At 52.5% G+C, this 24,521-nt stretch overlaps 8 protein-coding genes and 1 non-coding gene across 9 annotated transcripts; 4 read left to right on the plus strand and 5 right to left on the minus strand.

Annotated features, from left to right (window-relative positions):
- Positions 1-254: 254 nt before the first annotated feature.
- Positions 255-966, plus strand: BO97DRAFT_475695 (HPP family protein; the record flags this gene model as incomplete). Its single annotated transcript, XM_025700428.1, has 2 exons — positions 255-464; positions 530-966. 2 exons carry the CDS (start codon positions 255-257, stop codon positions 959-961), a joined length of 642 nt encoding a protein of 213 aa, XP_025555343.1. The 3' UTR covers positions 962-966.
- Positions 967-2,876: 1,910 nt separating this feature from the next.
- On the minus strand, positions 2,877-3,512 carry BO97DRAFT_313377 (SANT/Myb-like DNA-binding domain-containing protein; the record flags this gene model as incomplete). The annotated part of the gene is made up of 2 exons (XM_025691241.1): positions 2,877-3,367; positions 3,446-3,512. Coding segments are annotated over 2 exons (558 nt in total), but the record flags the coding sequence as incomplete, so codon positions are not given.
- A 962-nt stretch (positions 3,513-4,474) lies between these two features.
- Positions 4,475-4,556, minus strand: BO97DRAFT_t53. Its single transcript has one exon. It is a non-coding gene; the product is annotated as a tRNA-Ser (tRNA).
- Positions 4,557-6,083: 1,527 nt separating this feature from the next.
- On the plus strand, positions 6,084-8,527 carry BO97DRAFT_384265 (Zn(II)2Cys6 transcription factor; the record flags this gene model as incomplete). Its single annotated transcript, XM_025693414.1, has 6 exons — positions 6,084-6,269; positions 6,332-6,680; positions 6,779-7,001; positions 7,051-7,082; positions 7,133-8,425; positions 8,471-8,527. Exons 1-6 carry the CDS (start codon positions 6,157-6,159, stop codon positions 8,525-8,527), a joined length of 2,067 nt encoding a protein of 688 aa, XP_025555345.1. The 5' UTR covers positions 6,084-6,156.
- Positions 8,528-8,974: 447 nt separating this feature from the next.
- On the minus strand, positions 8,975-10,539 carry BO97DRAFT_421419 (F-box domain protein; the record flags this gene model as incomplete). The annotated part of the gene is made up of 4 exons (XM_025696720.1): positions 8,975-9,109; positions 9,162-9,452; positions 9,620-10,455; positions 10,521-10,539. The coding sequence occupies 4 exons, from the start codon at positions 10,537-10,539 to the stop codon at positions 8,975-8,977; spliced, it is 1,281 nt and encodes a 426-aa protein (XP_025555346.1).
- Positions 10,540-11,309: 770 nt separating this feature from the next.
- Positions 11,310-11,797, plus strand: BO97DRAFT_411429 (uncharacterized protein; the record flags this gene model as incomplete). Its single annotated transcript, XM_025696180.1, has 3 exons — positions 11,310-11,327; positions 11,391-11,543; positions 11,612-11,797. 3 exons carry the CDS (start codon positions 11,310-11,312, stop codon positions 11,795-11,797), a joined length of 357 nt encoding a protein of 118 aa, XP_025555347.1.
- Positions 11,798-11,931: 134 nt separating this feature from the next.
- Positions 11,932-17,228, minus strand: BO97DRAFT_468251 (ABC transporter; the record flags this gene model as incomplete). The annotated part of the gene is made up of 15 exons (XM_025699721.1): positions 11,932-12,245; positions 12,300-12,758; positions 12,817-13,438; positions 13,491-13,555; positions 13,637-13,687; positions 13,741-13,812; positions 13,868-13,991; positions 14,054-14,416; positions 14,483-14,645; positions 14,709-15,430; positions 15,494-15,727; positions 15,783-16,062; positions 16,128-16,348; positions 16,414-16,951; positions 17,007-17,228. The coding sequence occupies 15 exons, from the start codon at positions 17,226-17,228 to the stop codon at positions 12,017-12,019; spliced, it is 4,365 nt and encodes a 1,454-aa protein (XP_025555348.1). The 3' UTR covers positions 11,932-12,016.
- Positions 17,229-18,066: 838 nt separating this feature from the next.
- On the plus strand, positions 18,067-19,463 carry BO97DRAFT_362676 (cation diffusion facilitator family transporter). The gene is made up of 2 exons (XM_025692472.1): positions 18,067-19,162; positions 19,225-19,463. Exons 1-2 carry the CDS (start codon positions 18,109-18,111, stop codon positions 19,260-19,262), a joined length of 1,092 nt encoding a protein of 363 aa, XP_025555349.1. The 5' UTR covers positions 18,067-18,108; the 3' UTR covers positions 19,263-19,463.
- Positions 19,464-22,589: 3,126 nt separating this feature from the next.
- On the minus strand, positions 22,590-24,519 carry BO97DRAFT_403310 (uncharacterized protein; the record flags this gene model as incomplete). The annotated part of the gene is made up of 3 exons (XM_025694708.1): positions 24,132-24,519; positions 23,581-24,084; positions 22,590-23,519 (listed from the first exon to the last, which is right to left on the minus strand). Coding segments are annotated over exons 1-3 (1,276 nt in total), but the record flags the coding sequence as incomplete, so codon positions are not given.
- Between the last annotated feature and the right edge of the window lie 2 nt (positions 24,520-24,521).

Here is a 24,521-nt window from a genome sequence, read left to right on the forward strand (position 1 = left end):
GAAATGGAATTGAAGTAGCCAATCAATGCTCGCAGCACTTTAGGTAACAGAAACTTTGCATCTTATTGACCCCAGGGTTGCTGATCCTATCCCGTGACGGCGAGTGACCATCAAAACGAGCGCCCTGTCAACCCCTTCGACAAAAAGACAGTCCACCACAACTTCTTGCTCTCTTGGGCAGGTCCTTGTTGTCGACGTTCTTCTCATCGCAGGTCCCTCTGGCCACCTCTCAAGCACGGATCCGAATAGCGTCGATGACAGAACAAGAAGTCTTGGCACGCCTACCCCGGTGGCTAAGTCACTGGCTTGGCTATCGTGACAGTCCACCAAAGCCTCTACCCAAGTATCAGATCTGGCTGTGGTCCTTCATCTCAGCCTTCTGCGGGCTCTGCGTCGTGCAGGCCATCTTCAACTACTCCCACTACTTTCTCAGCCGCAATGTACCCGGCATCATCGCATCTTACGTGCGTTGCCACCCTGTTCCCCACCAAACCCAGCCCCTTCCCGATTGACTGACCCAAACAAACAGGGAGCGTCCGCAGTCCTCGTGTACGGCGCAATTGAAAGTCCACTCGCGCAGCCTCGCGCTCTCATCTTTGGCCACTTCCTAAGCGCCCTGGTCGGACTGTGCATCACGAAGCTCTTCAGCCTGATGCCAGACGAGGAGAAGTTCAACTCCCTGCGCTGGCTGGCCGCTTCGCTCTCGTCTGCAGTCGCGGTCGTGGTCATGCAGATCACAGAGACCACCCACCCGCCCGCCGGTGCCACGGCTCTGCTCCCTGCCACCAACGACGCCATCTGGGCCCTGTCCTGGTACTATCTACCCGTGGTGCTTCTGTCGTCGACCATGATTCTTGCTGTCGCGCTGGTTGTCAACAACCTCCAGCGCCGGTACCCCATGTTTTGGGTCTCGCCCGTCAAGCCGATACCGGCTCTGCCGCAGACGTCGCCCAAGCAGTGAGGATCTTTGTCAATTTAAAGGGTTATTCCTGGTATGGTTTGTTCTTGCTGGAACTGGATTCTGGGGTATCTGGAGTGTCGTGGCTTTGTCGCCACGCCAGACATTTAAGTTGCGGTAAAAGTCGCCTCTGTCTGGGTAGCAAGAGACATGTCTCTCCTCCAGCTCATGGTGGTCATAGATTACAAGGGAATAGAATAATAGAATAATGGATTAGCTTATGCCCCCGGACCAATAGACAATGGCTGCAGTCGATGATCTACCACTTGCCATTGGCGCAGGTCGTAACATTCCAATCATCGGAGTTACGAAAAGAGCGATCTCGCATTGTGCCCTAGGTTCGGAAAAGAGATTGCTCGTACGGTCCGGGCCAATTCAGGCTATAATCTCTGCGGATGCTGGTGACCTGGATGTGGAGGATTAGTTTGCCAGAGGGCTTGCAACGTTCCTGGTATGAGTCGGGCGGATCCCGAGCATATTCCGAGTGATCAGGCGGAGGATTGTAAAGAGGTGAGTTTCCTCCGACAATCTGGTTTTGTCGGGGTCATTGTGTGTGATGCATTGTTTAAAGCTGCGTGCATCGTCCGGTGTATATCTCATTTCTGAATCTGCGCATGGAGGCGATCGTGGTTTCCACTTCACGGTACGTACATACAGGACCCGACTGCAGCGCGTCTTGATTAACGGCGAGCAATGCATGGGGTCCCAGCTCTAATGTCTATTTCCTAACATCCAAACTTATCCTCTACTACCCTCGCTTTTCCTCTCTCCTTAGAGATTCATCTCGCCAATTGTCGCGCTACAGTACAAAACAGTGTGCTGACTCCGAACATAAATAGCAAACGTCTAAGCAACCGAAACAAGATTTTGAATAGGAAACTACAGCAGCCGCTTTGCGTCTTCTGCAAAGTCCAATCACCTCCCCACCTCCCCCCTCAAGCATCAATCATGGCCAAGGCCGTCTACTCTGTGTCAACCTTCATATGTGCCGCCCTACCTATGTCGGCAACCAGAGACACAATGCTGCTCAATTGGCTCGTCGTGCAGGAAAGACTTAGTGAAACGCGGTGCAAGTTTGTCTCGACCGTCCTCTCGCGGCGTACAGGCTCGAAGTGAGTTGGGAAATAGCTGCGCCTTGGGTGCACCGGGGCAACCGGGGACAAAGGGCGCATGGGGTCGTCGTGGGCGTCGTGGATATCGTGGGCATCGTGGGCATCGTAGGAATCGTGAGCATCGTGGGCATCGGAGGTATGAAAGGTGTCAAATCCAACTCAGCCATCGTGAAGAACGGTTGCGGGAGTTCCCCCAAAAATGAATGGTTAGATGCCGTTCGAAGCTCAGGCTCACTGTCAAGCGGCTCGTGCACTGTCTGAAAGCCTATATCCATTGGGAACTCGTCTGCCAAGGGAGTAAGCTCAAGGCATAGTAGAGGCGCGAGTTGGGATGACTTACCCGGAGGAAAGAGGAGAATCTGTCTGTCGAGGTCGTTGTCGGCTTGTGCCGAATCTATAACCCGGCCAAACGAAGGAAGGCGAGAAGCGTGGTTCGCACAGAGCATTGACTCTGCGAATCTTTCCATCCAATGGTCTTCGGTGGAGATGAGGCTGGGGAGAATCAAACTTGGATCGATGGTGTCCTGATCCAATTCCGGTGCTGGTGTTTCCCAACCGATTGTCGTCCAACTGGGTACGGGATTGGACCAAAGATTCGGTTGCATGAGCTCCATATCGGACCAAAAGAATGTTGACTGGGGCTCATTTGCAGGGATGAGGTCGGTCTCTGCCTCCTGGCTCTGGGTGTCCTCTCCCGGTGTATTGGTGCTCACGCTAAATTCTTCGCTCTCCCCAGTGTTGCCACTATCTGGACGCACATCCTCCCTCGTCCGTCTAACTATGCGATGACCGGCAGATGACGCTGGAGTGTTTGCACGTGCCTTTGCACGTATCCTCGCATACCGATTCTTCAAGCCCAGTCCCGTTCGGTGAGGGAGGTGGAAGGCCGCAATGGTTGACCAGTTGGTCCCACATATTTGAATTGCTTGCAAAAGCTCTTCGTCCTGCGCCGTTCTCGAATCAACTATCGTCCGGGGATGACACGCCTGGAAGGAAAGTCGGCCTATCTCCTCTTCTGTCCAGCTGCAGTAGTTGACATTGGGTCGCAGTACCTCACGCCAGTGACTCGAGCATTGATCTCCGCATCGAGTTCCCACGACTGCTGCAACCTGAGTCCACTTGCTTCCATACATCCTTACTGCCTCGACCAGTCGTTTGTTCTCATCCGGAGACCAGACCCCTTTGATGTTCCATTCAGCCAGTGTGTTCCACCATCGTCTGCGACAATCCTTATTCGTGCGACCGCGTACCTTCTGAGCCAGCTCAGACCACATCACCCGGCCAAAAGTGTCAAGGTCTGGGAAAGAGGAGGAGTGTCAATTACGTGAACGTTGAAAGGATGGGAAGCGATGTAGCGAAAAAGACCTGCACCTACCTTTCTGAACCAGGGTGCGGAGGAGCTCATCCTCCTTTGCTGTCCAGCTTCTTCTGCGGCGCGTCATGGTCAAAATCAGATCGGCAGCCGGCGTTTGAACTGTTACCAGACGAAAGGGAGATGATGATCGGAAATTTGGCCTCATTGCTTGCCATAATGACGTGTTGTGTTATTGCACGGTATATGTACCGCTCGATCTGGCACGGGTGAAATCGATGCGGCTCGATCCAACCACCAGACGAAAGCAGCGCGTCAAAGTCATCACGCGAGGTCTGAGACAACCCATGTATGTATCACAGATGGTAGGCAAGCAAAAAAACTCCCATCGTGCCCGACGACGGGAGGCTGTCTGAAGCAGCGACCGCGATCGCGGCTGAAGTGGACATCATTGGTCACAGTTTTCATGTTGAGTCCAGCAAAGGCTACTCCAGGATGTCTCGAGCTCATATCGTCGATTCATTGACGATAGTCTGGGTATTGGTGTCCTGGACCGTGAAAAGGAGTCGCAATGTGTGGAAGGCCGCAGTGTGTTCCAATAACGTTGCCCTAACCGTTCCCGTCCATGCTGCGATTGCGCCCATGGCGGGCAATTTCTGACAAAGAAAGAAAGTGCACTCTATCGCACTACGAGTCCTCAACAACGTGCTAGGACTATTGAGCAAATCAATGAAGATGGTATCTCTCCAAACAAGATTGTGTTCGTAGTGCGTGATTTGTGTGGTCAGCTCCCATGCTCAGCCGGGAGAAGCGTCCTCCATCCCTATGAGACATGGCTGTGTCCACAAAATCAGGTTGCCCTGCGCGAACCTCAGGAGCGCCAGCGAAGACCTGATTGCGCCCGATATAAGATTCAATGGCATAATAACCATCGCCTTTTGACTTTCCACGCACGGCTGAGGATGAAGTTAATCGGTGTGATTGCCGGCCATCGATCAGGGCCCGCCAAGCAGTCAATGCACCTGTAGGCAATGCCATTGGGTGCCCCTATTATTTGGTGGGTACAGCAACAGCAAAAAGCAAAAAAAAGAACGACAGCAGTCGGATTTGAACCGACGCCTCCGAAGAGAATAGATTTCTAGTCTATCGCCTTAGACCACTCGGCCATACTGTCTTGGGATGTCGTTTTGGTTGAATTTAGTGCTTTATACACCAGCTCCAAATCAACGCTACCCTCTGGCGGCACGATAGGGCTACCCGGCTGCATGAGGATAGACACAGGAGCGTATTTTCGAAGGTTGCAGACCACGAGCGGAAATCGGAAACGATGTCATCAAAAGGCTCTCGGATCAACCATAGTATCATCTAGGCCCTGCTAAGACGGCGAAAGTCTCGATGTTGTGCTCATTGCTGTGCTCATTGGCTAGGGTAAAATGCCGCCTGTGTTGACAGAAAGTCCTGATGTAGGAGGAAATCTTATTGAGGCCCAAGTATCCGAAACTGCAGAGCAAAGGTAATCCCTGCCCAATTATTGAAAACAGTGAGACAGGATACGAGATGGCTGCACGATGCAGATCACTGCACTCCGGAACTCCTTTTTCCGGTCTCTGTGTTGCGCTCAGTCCGCCTACTCCAGCCGTCTTTCATCTGTTTCTGTATCAGAAGAGCTTAATTCGCTTCCCCTGGAACGTTTCAGCTCCAGGTCGGATGATTGAGGTCCCCGATCATTTCCTTGTGAAAGTGAACGAGAAGGGTTGCGCTCACACGTTGTTGGCCTACTTCCCTAAGCACGTAGTTGGCTTGTTTGTTTTGATCTCACGCAAACTTCCATCGACGCTTCAGCTAGCCCAACATCTTGGTTAATCGGACAACGCTGTTCTCGCGTGAAAAACCAGAGAAGCACCCATGGATTTACGGGGTTGCGCAACCGGAGAGGTTGGCTGTTGTCCTGCGCCACTCTTTTACCCCGAGAAGAGAGTGTAATTCTACTCAACGCTAGTCTTTTATCTCCGATCATATAGCTCGCAAATCGCAGTAAGTGATCAACATCGCCAAGGTCCACCTGTCAGGCGCACACTAGAGTCTGATCGACATGGCTGCCTTATCCGGTCCTCAAGCTCCACAGACTTCAAGCTTCAGTAATGGGCAAGTCTCGCAGCTTGGCAGGTGAAGAGGCCACAAACACTGATAACTAATCGTGGCCCAGGCCTCCTTTGATGCACTAAAATTCGACATGCATCTCGTTTGTAATCAATCTGTAATGCAAGTTTTGGTCAAAATTCGTTGTGTCATATTGCTGCGGCATGCAGGCTCCAGCTATATATATCTCCGCTCCCAGCAACTTAGGGATAGTAGCATTAACCACTTTGCATGATCCCGGATGGCAGAACTCCATTTGGTTGCAACGCGTGTGTTCCACTTAGGTGACTCGCGGACCGTCCGTTGCAATCGGGGCATACTCCTGCACGGCGCCGGCGCGCATGTAGAGCCCATGCGATTGCCGTCCGACCGCGGCAGCCTGCACCACCCGTCGGAGATAAGGCGCTCACGGAGATAGGCCTTCCTCTGGAGCCTGAGGCACCAAGCAGGAACTCCGCGGATTTAAGGCTGATTGCGGGGTTGGATCTCCCTTCTCCAGTATGCGCCTCTTGCTTCCGATCTTCACCTCGTCGTCATCATTCACTCTCAAGTCCTGGATTATGGGGAGTGCTCTACTTCATTACTGCTGTCTCTTTTCACTTTAGGTATCCCGTGGTACCATCCACCCCCTGTTGATGCAGCCTCAGGGGCCTAACACCCATCCACCATCCACTCGGGCCGTCAAATCAGTCCCACCGCGACGTCGCGCCCGCATTCCGCTATCATGTGACCCCTGTCGCACGCGAAAGTGTGTCGCCCCCTCCACGGACTATACAGCATTGCATTGACTGCATTTGCTGACCGAGCCAGACTCAAATGCAACCGGGAATATCCTTGTCAGAACTGCACCGCCCGCGATGAGCAGACATCTTGTCACTTCAAGGGACCCAAGAATGGCCCGCCCTCGAATGTTCGTCGGGAGAGTCATGGCGACACCATGCGCCAACGTATCGATAATTTGGAAGGTCTGGTAAAGAGACTCATTGCGAGGAACTCACAGTCACCGCCTAAGCCTGTTGCTTTGACGCCCGACTGTCTCAATTGTGGCGAGCTCGTGGCGTCTGAGACCCAGGATGTGGCCTTGGCCGGGAAGACCGTAATGAATGGCACCCAGTCAATCTATCAGGCTGGTGATGATTGGTATGATGTTCTACAGGAGGTACTCTCCCAATCTACCAACGAGCCGGTGTTCATTCATACGGCCCCTTTTGTCTCTTGCCTCCTTGTAACAATCATTAGTCCACTGACCATTTCCAGATCAACGAACTCAGGAACACATGGAACCTGACGCAGGATGACCCACTCGACCATAGCGTTCGCCCCACACAGTCGCAGCAAGCCGATGGAACGAGCCTTCTTTTCAGCCAAGTCAAACCCATCGAAAGAATGGAGATCCTGGCTACTCTCCCACCCAGGCGAGATATAGATGAGCTTGTTGCGGGCTTTTTCAATCGCCAAAATTTTCCCATCGCTGTTCCTCGTAAGTAGGATGTACTCCATGGTCTGCCTTGGTCTCACACATAATATAGCCATCATACATGAGCCGACCTTTATCCGTGAGGTAAGTTCACACCAAGGTTTGTATCACTCGTGACCTAAATCTTGGTGCAGTATGAAGAACACTGGAGGGACCCTTCGCAGACAAACTTGATCTGGCTGGGTCTGTTGTTCTCAATCCTTGGTATTACCATGCTGGCCTACCACCAGTACGGCGAGCCACCCGAGTACGAAGGCCTCTCAGAGTCCCTCTTCCAATTCTATCGCATGCGTACAGCGCAGTGTCTACTGAGCGGCGATATCGCCAAGTGTCTTCCCTACACGGTGGAGACTCTCCGCTTGAATGCAACTGCCGAACTGAACCGCAAGGACGACAACCGGCGCGGCCTGTGGATCATGACCGGAGTGCTCGTCCGGACTGCCATCAACATGGGCTACCACCGCGACCCCTCACATTCATCCTCCATATCACTCATGCAAGCCGAGTACCGTCGCCGCACCTGGCTATCCGTGACCAGCATGGACGACATGACCTCGTTCGGCACGGGTCTCCCGCGCGCGATGTCAGGCATATACACAGACACGATGGAGCCTCGCAATCTGCACGACTGGGAGCTATCCGACGATGCCGTCAATATTCCACCATCCCGACCATTAACAGAGCCGACTCCCGTCACATATCTAATTGTCAAAGGACGGCTATGCCGTGCAATAGGTCGCGTAGCCGACCTCAATAGTAACCCGACTCCGACCTCTTACGAGAGCGTGCTGGAGATCGACAATCTCCTCTATGTGGCGTATGACGACTTCCCTCCGCACATGAAGCCAACCCACCATTTGGAGCAGTCTCAGACCAGCTCCCCTCGCGCCTTGTACGCGAACCTCAACCTCTGGTCCATGTACCACCGAGCGATGTGCACCCTCCACCGCAAATTCATGGCTCGGGCCAAGACGAACCGCCATTTCAAGTTCTCGCGCGACCGATGTATTTCATCCGCTCTGGCGCTGTTGAGTTCCCAGCAGGATTTGGCTCGGCAATGGTACCAGTTCTCGCACACCAGGCAGACGCTGACCTTCGCTGCGATGGTTCTGTTCCTCGAGTTGGAGCTGATACGCAAGTTTCCCGAGTCGGAGGACGCATTCGAGCATGCGGCGCTGATACAGGCGCTGGAGACATCTGTTGCGTTCTGGGAGGCTGATAAAGAAGTGTGTGATGAGGCCTGGAGACAGTGGCAGGTCCTCGCTAGTATGCTGGCAGGGTTGCAGCCGTTCGCGGGTGTTGGTGGAGCTACCGAGGCGGTGTCGACTGATGCGTCGTTTGATCTGGCGGGGCTCAACTCACCATTCCAGATGCCTCTCAATACCTTTACCTTCGAGAAGGAGATGTCCGCCGTCGAGGTCGATTGGGTATGTTGTCCCCTATTAGGTGTCGGAGCATGCTAACCGAAGAAGGCTACGTGGGATTCCTATGTTGAGGATGCCGGTGCCGGACCTGGACCTGTATACTGATGGCGTTATCTGCGTAAGGAGGAGATAACAGGAAGGAGCAGAGTCTCCAGGAAGTTGTATCACCGCAAAACATCCGACCCGGAGAGTTGAGGTTTTGTTCCGACCTATCTCCTTTACACCCCCTGTGTTAGAGTTCAGTCAACGCATATAACTATTGGTTCATCAGCGCTGCTGCTACTTATAACCGAACTCGGTCCTCGCAGACTAAAGTGGGCAATTAACCCCTGCAATTCCCTTCATTTACTGCTTCTCATGCAGGATAACAAAATATATTTCGGCACGAAAGATAAAGGCAAAGTCTGCCTTATGGCAGGTGACAATCTTGGTTAAAATTGCGGAAGACAATGAACGACGATTCTTGATGGGGTGTTTCCTAAGTAGAATAATCTGCTCCGCAAGGAAAGCGACTCCGGCTTTGCAGAGCATGCAGTCAAATCTCGAAACCTTTCATCTCAGCTCCAAGTCGGTTGGAAGATCACCTGCATTCTTGCCTTCAAGGACTAAATCCTGCCACGCAACCCGAGTGAGGGTGAGGCGATTCCCTGCTCGACCTAATACTCCGATGTCGATGATCTTGCGGCTCTAGTTTGCGATCCTGTCAGCATGATAATCAAATCAAAACACGAGTATGCACCTTAAACGGCATATTCGGGGAGTCTGAGCCTACATCACAGACCGCAGTGACGCGGAAGACTTCATCCAGTGAGTAGCGCGATGGATGGCCTTGCGCGAGCCAGCCAGGTGAATGGCCGACATCATAGCGGTCGTCAGTGTCGCAGTTGCGACACTCATCACTACCCTGCACAATATAAACCCCGCGAATCCCGTCCAGGGAGTCGTTGACGTTAAACCCGCGGAAGTCCACCACGTCCATTGTGACCCGAAGGCCGGGATACCGCCATGAAACATGAGACCCATCCTCGCTCTGTCGGACCATCCGTGCAACTCCTTTGCTCCAGGGTATGCATAGCCGAGCATGGCGCTCGACCCGTCCTCGAACATAAATTCCAGTCCGGTGATGAACGGTGGCGAAAGGTAATCAACAGAGTCCAGGTGCAGAGAAACCGCGATCCGACGGACCGGGGAACGGACCTCCACCTCCTGACGAGATGTCCCTCGCGGAACGGTATGATGGTAGTGATGGAGGGCTGCGCCGCGGAAGTCGAGCGGGCGGTCTGTTCCCGAATGCAGGGCCAAGGCTGTGTCGCGGAGCCAGCGCAGCGCCTCCCACTTTCGAAGCTCTAGTCGGAACCAGCCGCTGCAGTTCAGCTGGCATGTGCTGTGATACAGGAGCCTCCAGTCGATGTCTCGGCGCCGCGAAGAGCCGCCACCAAGTTGTCCGCGGACGACGGGCAGAAGAAACCCGCGTTCGCCGTTGAGGTAGAATCGCGTCTTCCAGAATGGAGTGCTGGCGAAGATAGGGGTCACGCCGCGTGATGCGTGGCGCAGATTCAGCACGTCTCGTGTGGGCAGCAGCGCGGCTATGGTTTCAATCAACTCGAAGGGAAGCCTTCGGAGAGCGTCTTTTGTTTGTGGCGGGGTGGAGAGGAGTCTCTGGATGGTGCGATGCGATGACACCGGGGGTGGTCTCGCAAAGCGCATCAGTTCATCCACACTGGGTAGACAAAGTCTCCCATCTCGTGTCACCTGTGCGAAGTCCACCGGGGGGAGAGTGTAATTGTATTCATTCCATAGTAGTGGCATCCGTTCCAAAGCCTGGAACAGGCAGTCCAAACGCATCTCATGGGGACTGAAATGCTCCACCAGATGATGCCAGCATACTTCGTGGAACAGGTACACATCAGTCTGACGATGCGCCGGACAAGCACCAGATCCCCATTGATCAGTCTCGTCAGCATGCGGGATTGGGTCTCTTGGGGATCCCTCGGCAGCCAAGGTGACCTTCACTCCAGACACGGTACAATAGACTGGATTCAATGTTACCGTGCTAGTCAGTAATTGTCTTTATATTGAGGGTGCACAAAGAGCTAACCGGCCCGGACGCGCTTCATCCATGAGTGATTAAAATTAATACCAAAACTACAGACCATGCAAGCCTCGTCCCCAAGAAATGTTGCCCATGCTGTGAACATGATTGCGGTGGTATTCGAGGTATACCTATGACGCAAGCCAGAGAAAGTCTGAGCCAGGAAGTGGGCTCAAGTGATTTGAGGGGGCGCTTAATTATGAGGCTCTCGATTTTTCATATTCCGTCTGAATTCCATTACCTGCGTCATACATATGTCAGGCATTCATCTAACCATGCCAGTAAGATAAACACATTGACTTGAGAAGTGAAATCAATCAAGAATGGAATTAGAATCCCATTTGAGCCATGAAAAGCAATATGCACGAATCCAAAGACTATAGAGTAACACCGGTAATGGGGACACTCTATCAGATGGCGGACAACAACAATAAAATGGCCTGGGACAACACCCGAATGTCGGTGGGCCACAATTGTCAGTGGGTCATTGTGAGAGTACAATTGTTTAGACATAAGATTCGATGCACAATAGGCAGTTCGCTCTAGCGGGGAATAAGGTATGAAGAAGAAGGGGGCTTGGTGTTGCGTGCGGATGGTATATTAGACCTCCCTACGGCCCAAGCCTTCACTCTTTTCTTCCTTTCCTCTTTCTCTCTCCGAGAATTTAGCGAAGAATCAAAGGTATACGGACTTTGTATGGTGATTCGCAAATCCAGCTAACGCGGAATCTCGGAATACGCAAGCACATTTTGAACCACCACGACCACCACCACGACCACCACCAACACCACCAACATGCCCCCCCTTCACCAGGTACGCTGACATCAATATCTGGACTGTACCTGCTACATTTTCGATGGCCTAATGAAGTTATAGAACATTTACATAGGCCAAGGTGGCCGGGCGACCATCATGGCGCCCGCGGATCTGCGCCCCCGTGCCCTCCGAATGAAGGACAAGAAGAAGGTCGACAGGAAGAAGGTCCAGCGCAAGAAGCTGATCACGATGGACATAGCAATCGAAGGCTTGGTAAGCCTCTACCAAGTGCACGGCTCTACCATATCAGCAAGACTGACATACATACCGCCTTGTATTAGCTGGAAGAAGCAGCCTGCCTCGAGAAGGCGGCCGCGGCAGAGGAGGCGGAGGTGATGCGGAAGCGCGCGCGGGTTAAGGAGCTTCGAGAGGCCGTAGACAAGCGCCAAAAGGTGGCCCAAGCGAAAGAGAACGAGCTGGTGGTCCGCGCCAAAGAGACGGAAGATATGGATACTACTACCACATAGACGAGGATCTACCATTTCATCACATAAAGAAGCGTTTTGCTTGATTGAACATTCTTCATAACTCCAGGAACCTCTTTTCTATACCCAATTCACGGAACTTCCGAGAAAGATCATATTACTTGTAGTAAAAGTGTCCCTCAACCACTAAATTCCGAAGATTAGTTATCGTCATTAGGGTTCGCATTCATGTGCCTCTATCATTCGCACCACAGCCTCTGCTCATCTGACCACCGCTCCATGCGAAGACTGATACAGCTGTCTAAACAGCGAATCCCGCGAGTTCAACGCAGCAGGGCTGTCCAGCTCCACCAACGCGCCCGCGTTCAACACCGCCACGCGATCATACCGATGAACCAGCCTGAGGCGATGCATGACCGCCAGCACAGTGTGAGACGCAAACTCCGTCTCAATAACCTCCTGCATGATGTCTTCTGTCTCGTGATCCACACTGCAAGCACTGATCAGCACGAACACCGCATCAGCCGGCTGTAAAGTGACCTACCTGCTCGTAGCCTCATCAAGAATCAACACCTTACTCTTCCGCACCATCGCTCGAGCGAGACACAAGAGCTGCCTCTGCCCGAGCGACCAGGAGGTAGGTTTCATCGCCATGTCCAGACCGCCCTCTTTCTCGACTCGGTCCCACAGGCGCAGCCGTTGCAGGGCCTTGATGATCTCCTCGTCTGATGCGTTCTCCAGGGGGTCGATGTTGAAGCGAACGGTGCCGGCCATCAGGAACGGCTCTTGCGTGATGACATTCAGGTTCGCGCGGATCTCCTCGCGCGGGTATGAAAGCAGGTCGTGCCCGTCCACGCTTAATGAGCCTTCTTGGATCTCGACCATCCGTAGCAGAGCCAGGATGAGGGTTGTCTTGCCGCTTCCTGATGGGCCGCAGATGGCGATCTTCTCGCCGGCTTGTATGGATATGTTGATTCCCTTTAGTACGGGCGCGGAGGTCATGCTGAGCGGGGGGTCAGTTACCCGGAGAAAAAGTTAGGGGTTGGGATATCGATACTCACGAATGACCGGCTATCACGTTTTCGAGACGAAGCTCTCCTGCGTACGGCCACTTCGCGGGCAGCGACGGTAGTAGCTCGGGAGCCCGCTCCTCGGGTTCCGTTGTTGCCGCGTAGGCCTTCACACGAGATACCGCACCAATGGAGGTTTCCATCTGGGTCCAGGATCTGACCAGGTTCATCAAGGTCTGATTAAATGTCATGACCATTACCAGGGCGACGCCGACCTCTCCAGGATCGAACCTGTCGCGGAGAAAGACTACCGTCGCGACAAGGATGACGGCTAACACTGTGACTAGGATGTCCAGAACAAAGCCAAGGCATTGCTGCACGCAGTAGAGCAGGTAGACCGGACGCTGTGAGATGTTGAGGAGGGCGGTGCAGGCCGCGCCGAATCTGTCATGCCAGTTGAAAGCGCGAACGGTGGCTGCACCACTGACGAGCTCGAGAAAGTGTGTGTACAGAGGGGCTTTGGCTTCGATGTCGAGGAATCGCAGCTGGCGCGAGGTGCGGAGGTAGAATTTCTGGGTTATGTAGACGACCGCGGCGGCGAAGGGTATCGCAACTGCGAGATACTTGGCGAATACTGCTAGGACCACAAGTTTTACAAGGCAGGTTGAGACCACTGTACTATCTGTTAGGTTCGGCACAGAAATGAGAAAAGCAGAGCGGCTTACTAGCGATTACGTTGAGAGCTTCAAGTGGAAGTCGCATGTCGATTAGGTCCATATCTTGGCTGAATCTGGATGTGCGGTAACGAGTTAGGAAGGGTTACAAGTATATGACTGCGCTTTTCAGCACGCGTAAGGAAAGATCTGCTCACCGATTTGTGATGCTTCCAATGTCTGTACTGTGGAAGAACTGGAAGGGGGCACTATGCCGTGTCAGCGTTGCCGCGATGATTGATGCCACAATGGGTTATCACACCTGAAGGTGCTGGTCAGCACATTGTCATGTAACTTTATCGCCGACCTAGAGATAATGGTAACGATGGTAATCCTGTTTTGCGTGTCAGCTCGGGAGATGAACATGAAATGCTACGACGATCGCATACCAACAAGTGGTAACCAACAATATCGTTCCGGTGAGTCCAAGAAAGATATATATGGCCAGATACATCCCGACCCTTGAGTTGGGGCTTCTCTCGTTTGCGGCTGTCCACCAATTCAACCACACAGCTGCAATGGTCTACTGTCAGTGATGGCCTCCACCAAGAAGATATCATTTCATGCAGACATACTGGGAAACTCATGACAAAAGGCCCACAAAGAAGCAAACATGAGGGAGAGCCCAATATTCACACGCCCTGAAGCAGAGGCGTAGTATGCGTAGACGGCAAAGTCCCCAGTCTGGCGGCTTGGATCATTGACGGTGACCTTCTTAGCTGAGTCTGTTGCCTCAGAAATAGAGTTATGATCATCAGCCCCTGCAAGCTTGGATGAATCATCGCTTGTGTCACTGTCGCTACCGGAGTTCTCTGGCACCGCGACCTCCAGGGTTTGGACGAAAGAAATTTCTTTCTTGAGGTTCTCCAAGCTGCCGGCCTCGATGATGCGACCCTCACGCAGGGCTACGACATAGTCCGCATACCGCAGGAGGTACCCTAGATTGTGTCTATGTCAGCACATACTCGATCTACGTACACTGCGATGAGAGCAATCGGACATACCTGAATGTGTTGCAAGCACAACAGTGGTCTTCATCATTCGGAAAAGTCCATTTTCCCCAAATAAACTGCGAGCAATATCCTCAGTGGCCGTAGCATCGATGCTACTGAAGATATCATCGAGCAACACAATTCTCGGTCGGGCATACAATGCTCTTGCCAAAGCCTGATGACCAAGTGTCAGCGACCATCACACAGCTTCACATTTCATCCACAGTCAGTAGCTTACAATGCGCTGTTTCTGCCCCCCACTGAGTGTAAGTCCATTGCTCACGACTGGAGTCTGATCACCGTGTGGTAGCCGTGAGAGATCTCGCTCAAGACTGCAGACCGTAGTCACCGTCTCGTACCACTCTGGATCCATCGGATGCGACCCCAGTATATTCTCGCGTATTGTCTGGCTTCGTAGCCACGCGGTCTGGGCACAGTAGGCGATGGAGGAGCGATCTACGTTCATTTCTTTGCCAGAAAGGACAGTCTCGCCCAGGATACTTTCTATCATTGTCGTCTTTCCGCTACCGATTGGTCCAACCATCATGGTTATCATCCCTTGTGGGATCTTCAATTGGATGTCGTGCAGAACTGGGGCAGCTGTCTGACCCCAACCGAAACTTTGCCCGGCGAACTCGATCATGCTTCCCTCCTGAACTGATGTGTGCTTCTTCAATGAATCCAACGGAATGCCTTGATGGTCTTGCTTGGTTGGATCCTCAGATTCTCTCGACGTAGACGATTTACTGCAATACTCTTGGATCCGGTCGAAACAGCCCAGGCACTCGATCACGGATGGGAATGATTGAATGAAAGTCAACACTGGGCTCGTCGTTAACGAGATAAGCGATAAAGAGGTGAAGGCTTTAGCCGCCAAAATCGAGTTATCATGTTTGACCAGAGCGATGATGACATAGAGAGCGAAAGTGGCCATTGGAGCCAGATCAGACGGGGAGTTGGCTGGACAAAGTGAGCACGGAGTCAATCTTTCTCGCGACACGCATCAGCCAAGCGTATACTTACAGAGTACAACGCTCACAATGAGTAACTTGCGAAACACTGTTGAAGCGGCCACCTCCACATATCGCAAACTGCCAATGATGGTAGTCATCTTCCGCGATAAGCCGAGCATCTTGACGGACTTGATGTTCTCAAGCGCGTATGACGTGAAGCGTATCCGATCCTCTACTTTCTCGATCCAGGCTCGTTGCGCGGTGTTGCTCGCTGCTGAGACCTTGAATGTGCAACCGAAGAAGACTGCCATGCCGTCGTCAGTAAGATATTTAAAACTGTAGTTTCGAAGTCTCCGTACCGACGATTATCACGACGGGGACGAGACTGGCTACTCCCAGCTGTCTGGCGAGCAAGTAGATCGCTATGGCGATGTCGATCAAGCAGGCCCACAAATCATGGATGGCAAGGAATCCTGATGTAATGCGCTCCACGTCCGTACCCATCAGAGTGACTCCAGTGATTTCCCCAAGGTCAATCGCCCTGGTGTGTACAGTTTGGCGGTGGATGAGGGCGATCAGTCCGGCGCGGAGACGGATGGTGAAACGGAAAGTGTGATAGCCGGACAGAGCTGTGAACACCTATTTATCAACCTGCGTTAACGACATTTTTGAAGATCGTATCAGCTATATCGCGTCGGACTTACGGCCATCCCCGTATAGACGATCGCGAACGCCCCGATTAGCCCCTTTCCCGAGTCAAGAGCAGCATCCTTGTTCCCGACCCATGTCACGGTCGCATCCACCAGAAATGGCTGGCAGAAGGTGAAGCCCGTCAGCATCAGGCGAGGAAGCACTGCAGCAAGAAGTGGGCTTAGATAGGCACGCATTGAAGTGCGCAGTAATGCATATTTTGCATTCTTGTTCCCTGCATACGCGACAAGCTGGGAGTCAGAGCACACAGACACATTTCGAGGAGAAGATGCCTCATACCTGTTCGCGACCACGCCAATTCAAGCTGCTTACCGACGACCTCGCTGCTCAGCTGGGGATCAAGATCAGGAAGGTCGTGGACTGAAAGCACTTTGTAGTAACCCTGGCGGAAAGTACCGGCCAGCCAGGCAAAGGTCGCCAGCTTCCAGAACCCACTGAAGGGCTCGGGTGTGGCAGGCTTCGCTGTTGTGTGTACCAGAATCGACGCTTTCTCTATCGACTCTAGCACTAATGCTAGAAGAGTGAAGCTGAGTTCGATTGTGAATATTATGGCCTCCGTTGTTGCCGCGTGCAAGAGCCACAAAGTCCTCAACCGAGCGATGCCAAGCAGCGACCGCGCGGAGAGATAAACAATGAGGAGCGTCGAGGGCTGGATTGAGCGGCAGTGGCTCAGGTACGAAAGGCATAGCGCACTGGCTGTCGCGGCCACTTCCAGCACGTCAGCTGAAAGGGATACATTGGTTCGGAGGGATGCTGGGCCTGTATGTCGCAACGACAGAAAGACGAGTTGGCATGCAAACAATGCGCCAAGAGTTACCTAAGGGGTCAGTATAGGGGTCTTGTCTGGAGACTACGGCTCTGGGCTGGCATACTAGCTTTGAAACCAACAAGGCAGATCTCTTGATGCGACGAGGTTCATGCCAAAGATCCCACACCGACAGCGAAAGAAGCAACAGAAAGATAGCCGCTGGTAGGCACACAAACATCAAGTCTTCAAAATAGAGGGTGAAGTCAAAAGGTCGACAGGCAAGGCTGACCCGAGGGCCAAACACAGCATCGCTGCTCTCTGTACATCCTGCCGCAATTGAAGCCATCCTGCGTGGCTTCTGACCAGAAATGTTGGGCTTCCACGAGAGGGGCATTCGATAGTTAAATGGTGAACTCACCGCCTGTCGAACCTTGCATCCTGACGCAGGAATTCGTTTGATGCCTGCATACAAACAATAGTCATCGGAGTCCGATGGCCGCCGGAGCCAATAAGGGCACAGTTGCATTTTGAATCTACTCCGAGCGGCTGTTGCAGTAATTGCGTCTATTGGTAGGCTCTACTCCGCGATCGTGCTGACTGTGTGCTTATCTTATCGCAAGGCCAGTAGTCAAAGATTCTCCAAGGATTCTCTCATCAGCATAGTCAAACCATGTTTGAGTGAAAGGATCCCTGGTGGACTGACTGGAAGACCATGAGATGCATTTCAAGGCAAACCCGAGTGGTTAACTTGGCTTCCTAGTTTAGTGCCTCCTAATTGGCAATCATAGGACAGATCAATGATCTGCGTTCCAGACTCGATATATAAGCACCGGGTTCATCTGACCTCGGCTGAGTACCCGCGCCTAGTATGTATCTCTTGGGAGAGGTGCCTGAAATGGCAGTCTTAGGATGAGCTGGAACTGTTCTACTGGTGGTATTTGCGGATCAGAGCACCAACAATCGAACATACTCAATAGACTCCACTAAGGGAATGTGGGGCATCGATATCTCTACAATGGATTGTCCCCTATTGTTCTAGTAAAAGGCGGAGAAGAAGGACTGACAACAGGGAGAAAATTCTGTGGCCAAGAACCCGGATAATAGAAGTTCCTACCGGCAGGTTATGCAATGTTTTTGTCAATGCAAGGCGATAAACGGGTCTGAACCCCCTTTTTGACCCCGACCTTAGCTCAGACATACTTACTTGGTAACACGGACGCGACCCGATGGATAGCGATATCGAGCTGGAGCGGCTGCGGGGAGCCCTTGTCAGCCCGCCAGGCACAGCCGCGTGGACGCAACAGCTTCACCGGAGGATTCGCCGGGCACATACCTACCACACCACCCAGAATTCGCACATCAACCGTCTCATCCAGGTCGCAGAAGACCCAACTGCCGCGCGGCTGTTGGACGATGAACCGGACACCTCGGCCTTCCACGTCAAAGCCGCCATTTACGTCTCCATCTATGGCACCATCCTCGTCGCCGCACTGCAGATTTATGCAGCCGCCGCAACACGGTCATTGTCGCTGTTTGTTACCATGGCAGAGAGTTGCTGTGAGGCTGTGAGCAACATCGGCCTCGATTACCTGCACAAGAAGTCCAAGCGGCTCAATGATTCGACGCGGTGGCCGGCGGGCGCAGGCCGACTCTGCAACGCCGGCAACATCTGCTTTGCCTTCGCGCTGATGGCCGTCTCGCTGGTGCTGGTTGTTGAATCGATCCGCTCGCTCGTGAGCAGCGAACACGAGCTGGGCAAATTCGAAGTGGCGGCCATTGTCGCGGCGGCGTGCGGGTTCGGCATCAAGCTCTTCTTGGCCGTCTACTGCTTCATCTTTCGGCGCCACAGTAGCCAGTTGCAGATGCTCTGGGAAGATAACCGCAACGACTGTTTCGAGTATGGGTTCGCCATTTTCACCTCTGCGGCCGGTGCCAAGCTCAAGTGGTGGGTCGACCCGGCTGGGGCCATGCTCATCGCCATCGTCATCATCGTCACCTGGATCGGCACTATACGCTCCGAGTTCCTGGAGCTGTGCGGAGTAGGCGCCTGTCCCAGCTTGGTGCAGGAGATTGTGTTCATCACGCTTCGTCATTCAGATTTGATCTTGAAGGTCGACTCTGTTCATGCCTATCACTGGGGCGAAGATTTGTTCGTCGAGGTCGACATTGTCATGGCGCCTGAGCTCACCCTTCGTGAAGTCCATGATATCGCGCAAGAGTTGCAAGACAAATTGGAGACAGTCGAGGGCTTCGCTCGAGCTTTTGTGCACGTTGACTACGGTAAGCTGTTTGTTTGCTGGGTGTTGCTTGTGTGCACGGCTGATATTCTCTTTGCGTTTTAGAAACGTCGCATATGCCCGAACACCGCAAGACCCGATGAGGGCCACGAGAATGGTGATGTCGAGTCGCAGCGTGGACCTTCCCTTCGCTTCCAGCCGCTTGAACCATTCTTTCTATCTCTATTATCCTAAGGTCAAGAGGCGGGTAGACAACTATAGGTCAGATGTTCATATCCGGACAGTGTTGTAGTAAGTCGATGTGCGACCGATACTCTTTGAAACAACTATGAGGTAGAGTCATGTAACTGAGAGGTGATGGAGCAATCACAGGGTCGCGACTGAAGCGATGGTAATCTTATTTCGTGGGGACAATCAGTCTGCAATGTTGAAATGCCAAGCTCGTTAGTGATGAGCTAATACTCCAACGTTACTAGGAAGAAGGAAAACATTCTACCAGTGTAGAAGGAATCCGATGTAGCCCTTTTCCGAATGCCCCGAAATCTCGTCAACAGCCTATAATCCAGCTCTTTGGGATCAAAACATAAAAAACAAGATAAACAATTTCGAAACACATGTGAGGCCGCTAATGCCAGGAGACGAGATGGTCCGTACAGATGGTTGATAAGGGCAAGGATTGATCTCGTTAACTCAGAAGTTCCTACACGAACGGGGATAAAATGGTACGCGGAGTTCTCAACTGTATTCTGAGCGCTGTGCAGATACGCAGGCTGTACGATACGTGGATGCGCTGTTGAAGCTGCAGGAATGCAGTAGCCGGGTTGTTTGCGTCCTTAGTATGCAGTCGATGGTGAGACCCGATAAGCCACGCAAATTGGGGGCTACCTGCTACCTCCGCAAGATGAGTAGGCTTCGACGATGTCTCAAATAACAGTGTACCCTTGAGCGTAGCTGGTACGCCAAGTTGCTTGATAAAAGCAGCGAATTCGGATCGAGTTATCGTCTCTCAGAGGCACAATCTGCAATTGCTGTGAGTGTGTTGTCGTTGACATGCGGAGTCAGCCATACATTACATGGATCTAGCTCGGTTCACATGGTACACGGTAGAGTATATAACGAAGTATGTATTGCGACTAGGTAATTGTAGAGATGATCCCTTTTCTCTGACTGGTGGCATTTCTACGCCCTTTCTTCGCCCTTCGATACTATTCCGCAGCAATGACATGGCCTGGAACCGTCACCCACGCTAGTTATGGTCCATCGGAAGACCTTTGGCCAGCCTGGTCTTATTCTCTGCAGCCAAATGCAGACCAATATCTTCTATCAATCTGCAGTACGCATCCGCATATTCGGCGCCTATGATTGGTGGCGACCGGGTCGTAGAGTCGGAGTGGATTCCTGCGGTGGATCCATGCCCCCCTCTGATTATGCCTGTTAGATTCTAGTTCCGAGAGGGTGCATTAGGACCCACGAGGGACTCTGATTGGCGGTGGCGGGGCCTGAAGATAAAACTCGATTACACCAGCCAGCACCTCGTGGATGCCTCGTTCTGACCCACTGCTCGCTTGTCCGAGGGCGAGTCAAAAAGGTATATAAATGTGTACTTGGTGGTTGTCATTGGCTGTCTCCGTTGATAATCTTCGCGCGTGCAGTGTTTCGGCCCGGTCAATCGTATGCAGGTCAGCAGCTGGTCCCGTATGGGAGGTTTAGTCTAGACTGAGCCTTTCATTTGTATGTGAATGACGTCGCATATGATGTGGTGCCGAGCGATAATCTGAGTCTCCTAAGGACCAATCGTCAGCTAGGAAATAGAGACCGTGGCGTTGACTGAATCGTAATGCTTTGTTAGATAGCAATATTGCCGCTATTCTCAACAGGGATTCAGATTTTGGCGTGGCCAGAGGCTTCACTATCTCGGAGATAACATCCCCTGCTCAGTGAATATGCATTAGGCGCAATATTTCGGGTGTACACTGCGCCCTAGGAACATCTAGACAAATTGACATCTCGCAGCCTCAGCTGCAAGATCTACCAAAAGTGGGAAGAACATTCGGGCTAGTCTGCCTGCTTACGTACGCTACTTATGAAAGCCCATCTGTCGAGCATAGAAACCGATAGAATTGATTAAGTCGGGTTATCGGATTATTTTTAGTTCAATCCTTGAGACTTTGTGGTGTATGGTATGCTTCGGAACAACGTAGGTCAAGGTGGGCTTTCCCCTCGCGGTGGCGAAATTCCAGGAGGGCCTACAGAGCCAGTAGTTGTAATGCAGAGCGTCATGCTTCACACCCTCCTCAACGCGAAGTCGGTTCAGGCTGTCAATTCTTATTATCTGAGGTGGCAGCCGGGTATGACCGACGGGTTAGGGCTAAATCCCGACCAGACCGCCCTGGTGGCCTGACATCATCTGGTTACTCCATGCTTCAGGGTACGATTCGGATTGAAAGAGCTACAGAGAGATCTCAAAGGAGTACAGACAATTCAAGCAAGTCCTTAAGGGTGCACCCTGCCCCAACCTCTCGAGGCTCGCAGATAGCAATGTACTCAGCATGTTCCTTGGGAAACCGTCGCTGAAGCCCGTGAACCAGGCCAATTCCTCTTTCGGCATGAATAGCGCCGTGCATCGCACTACCGATACATAATGAACAATCGCAACACAGCGGAGATCAGACCGATTCCGAGTCCGGTGGCGCCCACGGAGATGCTATCTCTCCTGCCTCTTGCGCACGACCGCGACTTCCAGCCCTACACCCGAGATAAGTAGTCGCAAGTGCGGGGAGTGCGGAGTAGTTTCATCAGCTGGAAGGTCATGCGGGGCCAGTTCCAAGGCACAGTCCCACATTGCCACGCTATATTTGGGTTTGCGAAGAGGAGCTGAAGAAATCAAGCATGTTTGCCAGGCGTCTCGGTGGCTTGTCCCCGCTCGGCACCGACCCCAAACTCCGACCCCACGGCGCCAACGCCGACAAAAGTACGCGGAGTGGAGACGAGACGCACCAGCCCAGGGTCTGAGTCGGAAATGCTGGCCCCATGCAGAGCGTGATATCTATTTGTCAAGGATTTCGCTGGGTGCTCTGTGACTGGTCGGCACCACCCAAGTCAGGTCTCGACTTCCTGCTGCGCCTGCAACCCCTCCGCTCCGTGCGCCTATCACAGTTGCCATGTCTATTGACAGGCTGCTGTATTACGAGGGCAAAACAAGCGCAAATCAGACAATGATGTCATGGTGACCTTGACTTTGGATGTGCCAAGAGAGATGTCAAGAAGCTTGGTCGAAGGCAATTCTTCGTGATCGGATTAGGATTCCGCGGTTACACTATAGAGAATTAGCATTCCATGGACTCTGGTATTCGTTCAGCATGAGAGAACCCACTACAGGTGCAGTGAAAGATACGAAGTGCTCTCTGCAGCATTGAGTATTAGCATAACATTGTATTGTACGAGTATCTTCCGATTATCTAGAGACAGACGGCAGCAATAATTGCACTGCATACTGAGGAGCCAAAGAACGACAAGGAGAGAACGCTTCGATACCTTGGCAATATCCTTCGTGCTCGTGATTGTCATCATAATCGTTCCGCTGTCTCAATTCCTCCGACGCCAAGCCAAAGGATTGCTGACAAGACCTATCACGGATACCAAGCTCGAAGACAACAGTGCCTTGGCAGGCCGTCATCCTATATGACTCTGGTATTAGCTCGAGGCTAACGGCCGAGCTTGAGTTCGCAGGATTTAGTCAGTCTTCTGCAATAGTGGCTATCCGAAACGGCAATGAAGGGACATGGCGCTGAGAGACACGGGCAATTTTCGTAGATTCAGAATGATTGCTTTCACGTCGTTCAATCCGCTACACTCAGATCATCCTATCTCACAAATTCATGAGGCTGATACTTCACCTCCAACGCAACAACCCCGTACTTCCCGACCGACCGCACTTGATTCACGAGCACCAACCTTCCCTCCCCGTCACTGACCCCATTCAGCAGATTGATCACCTCGGATAAGCCCAGTTCGCGTTGACTCGCCAGTTGCATTAGGGACAGATCGCGGATTCGCGTCAACACAATCCCTTCTTCCGAGTCCGACATTGAGGGAGCGATGACGACCAATGTCGCTGAACGATTGAGTCTGAGTGCAGGGAGATGCGCGCGAAGCTCATCAGAGAATTGCGCCGCCATCAGGGTAAGTGATAAGCCTGGCACAGGGATGGGAAAGTTGAGGATGTAGAGTGCTGCGTTGAGGATTGGTTGTGGGGTTCCTGGCTGGCGGTGCGAGATTGTTATGCGGGGATTTGGGGTCCGAGGTCTGTCGTGTCTGGAGGATTGGAGTTGGACTGTAAAGTGGAGCGATGGATATTGGTTTGCGAGAGCGATTGCCCGTTCTGTGGATCGTGCGCCGACCTTCATTCAAGCCTTGATAAGCGACATGTAAATGGGGTTCGAGTGGTTGAGGGGTCAATACCTCAACGACGGCAGACTCATTCGTCACGCTAATTCCCTCTAGACACGTCAAGACATCTGTAGCCGTGTCGCATACATGGCCCGTTCCGTATCTGAGATAGGCCTGCCACTGCCGCTGCAGGCGTGGCAATTGGGCTTCACTGGCAGTGGCGAACGTAACTAGACAAGGGACCCCATCCTTTCGTTCATCGGAGCCAGAATGTTGCTTTATGCTTGTCGCCATATTCAAGGCGGCAGGAGTAGCCGTTTCAGCCAAGAACATGGCTGCATCGAGATACGACGGTTTTGTCACAAAGGTTGCTGAGACTTCGCTATGGGCCACATGGCCTGGTTGGGGCTCTTGGAGAAAGCCTCCAGTAGTCGCCATTCTGATAACGCGACATAGTTGACTTTCTGGCACCCCAATGAGATTGGATACATCTTTGATCAAGGCTGTGCCGTCTAAAGGGATACAAGCCGGAACTTGACAGTCGCCAAGCCATTGTATACAGGCGAGCAACTGCATCTATGTCTTGGTTAATCTTTATGTCAGCAAGAGAAGGTGGTTCATACCTGGCTTGCCAGATTCTGCAGCAGATCAGTCGGTCCTGCCAGCATGACTTGCAATTTAGTCAGACTTGCCAACGCGGACTCTCTTGCTCTGTGGACCTCTGGAGGTGCACCCGTTGGTATCAGCTGTGGTTGCCGAGCACCTAGACTGTCAGTCCTCCCATTTCTGTAATGCGAGGCAAGATCCTCGACTGCGGCCGAGAGCTCTTTCGAGGCTGCCTCCAACTCATCTAGATATGCCATGTCATGGGAGGTTAGACAGGAATGAGCTGAAGACCGGCTGTCGAATCCAAACTCACAGCTTTATGCGTAGGGTGACCACAATTCCCCGCTTTCCGCAAGACGGAGAAATCCTCGCAAAATGCGGACTCATGAAGAAGACATTTGGCGAAG

The sequence above is a fragment of the Aspergillus homomorphus genome, assembly GCF_003184865.1.
Source record: "Aspergillus homomorphus CBS 101889 unplaced genomic scaffold BO97scaffold_4, whole genome shotgun sequence".
Classification (NCBI taxonomy): Eukaryota; Fungi; Ascomycota; class Eurotiomycetes; order Eurotiales; family Aspergillaceae; genus Aspergillus; species Aspergillus homomorphus.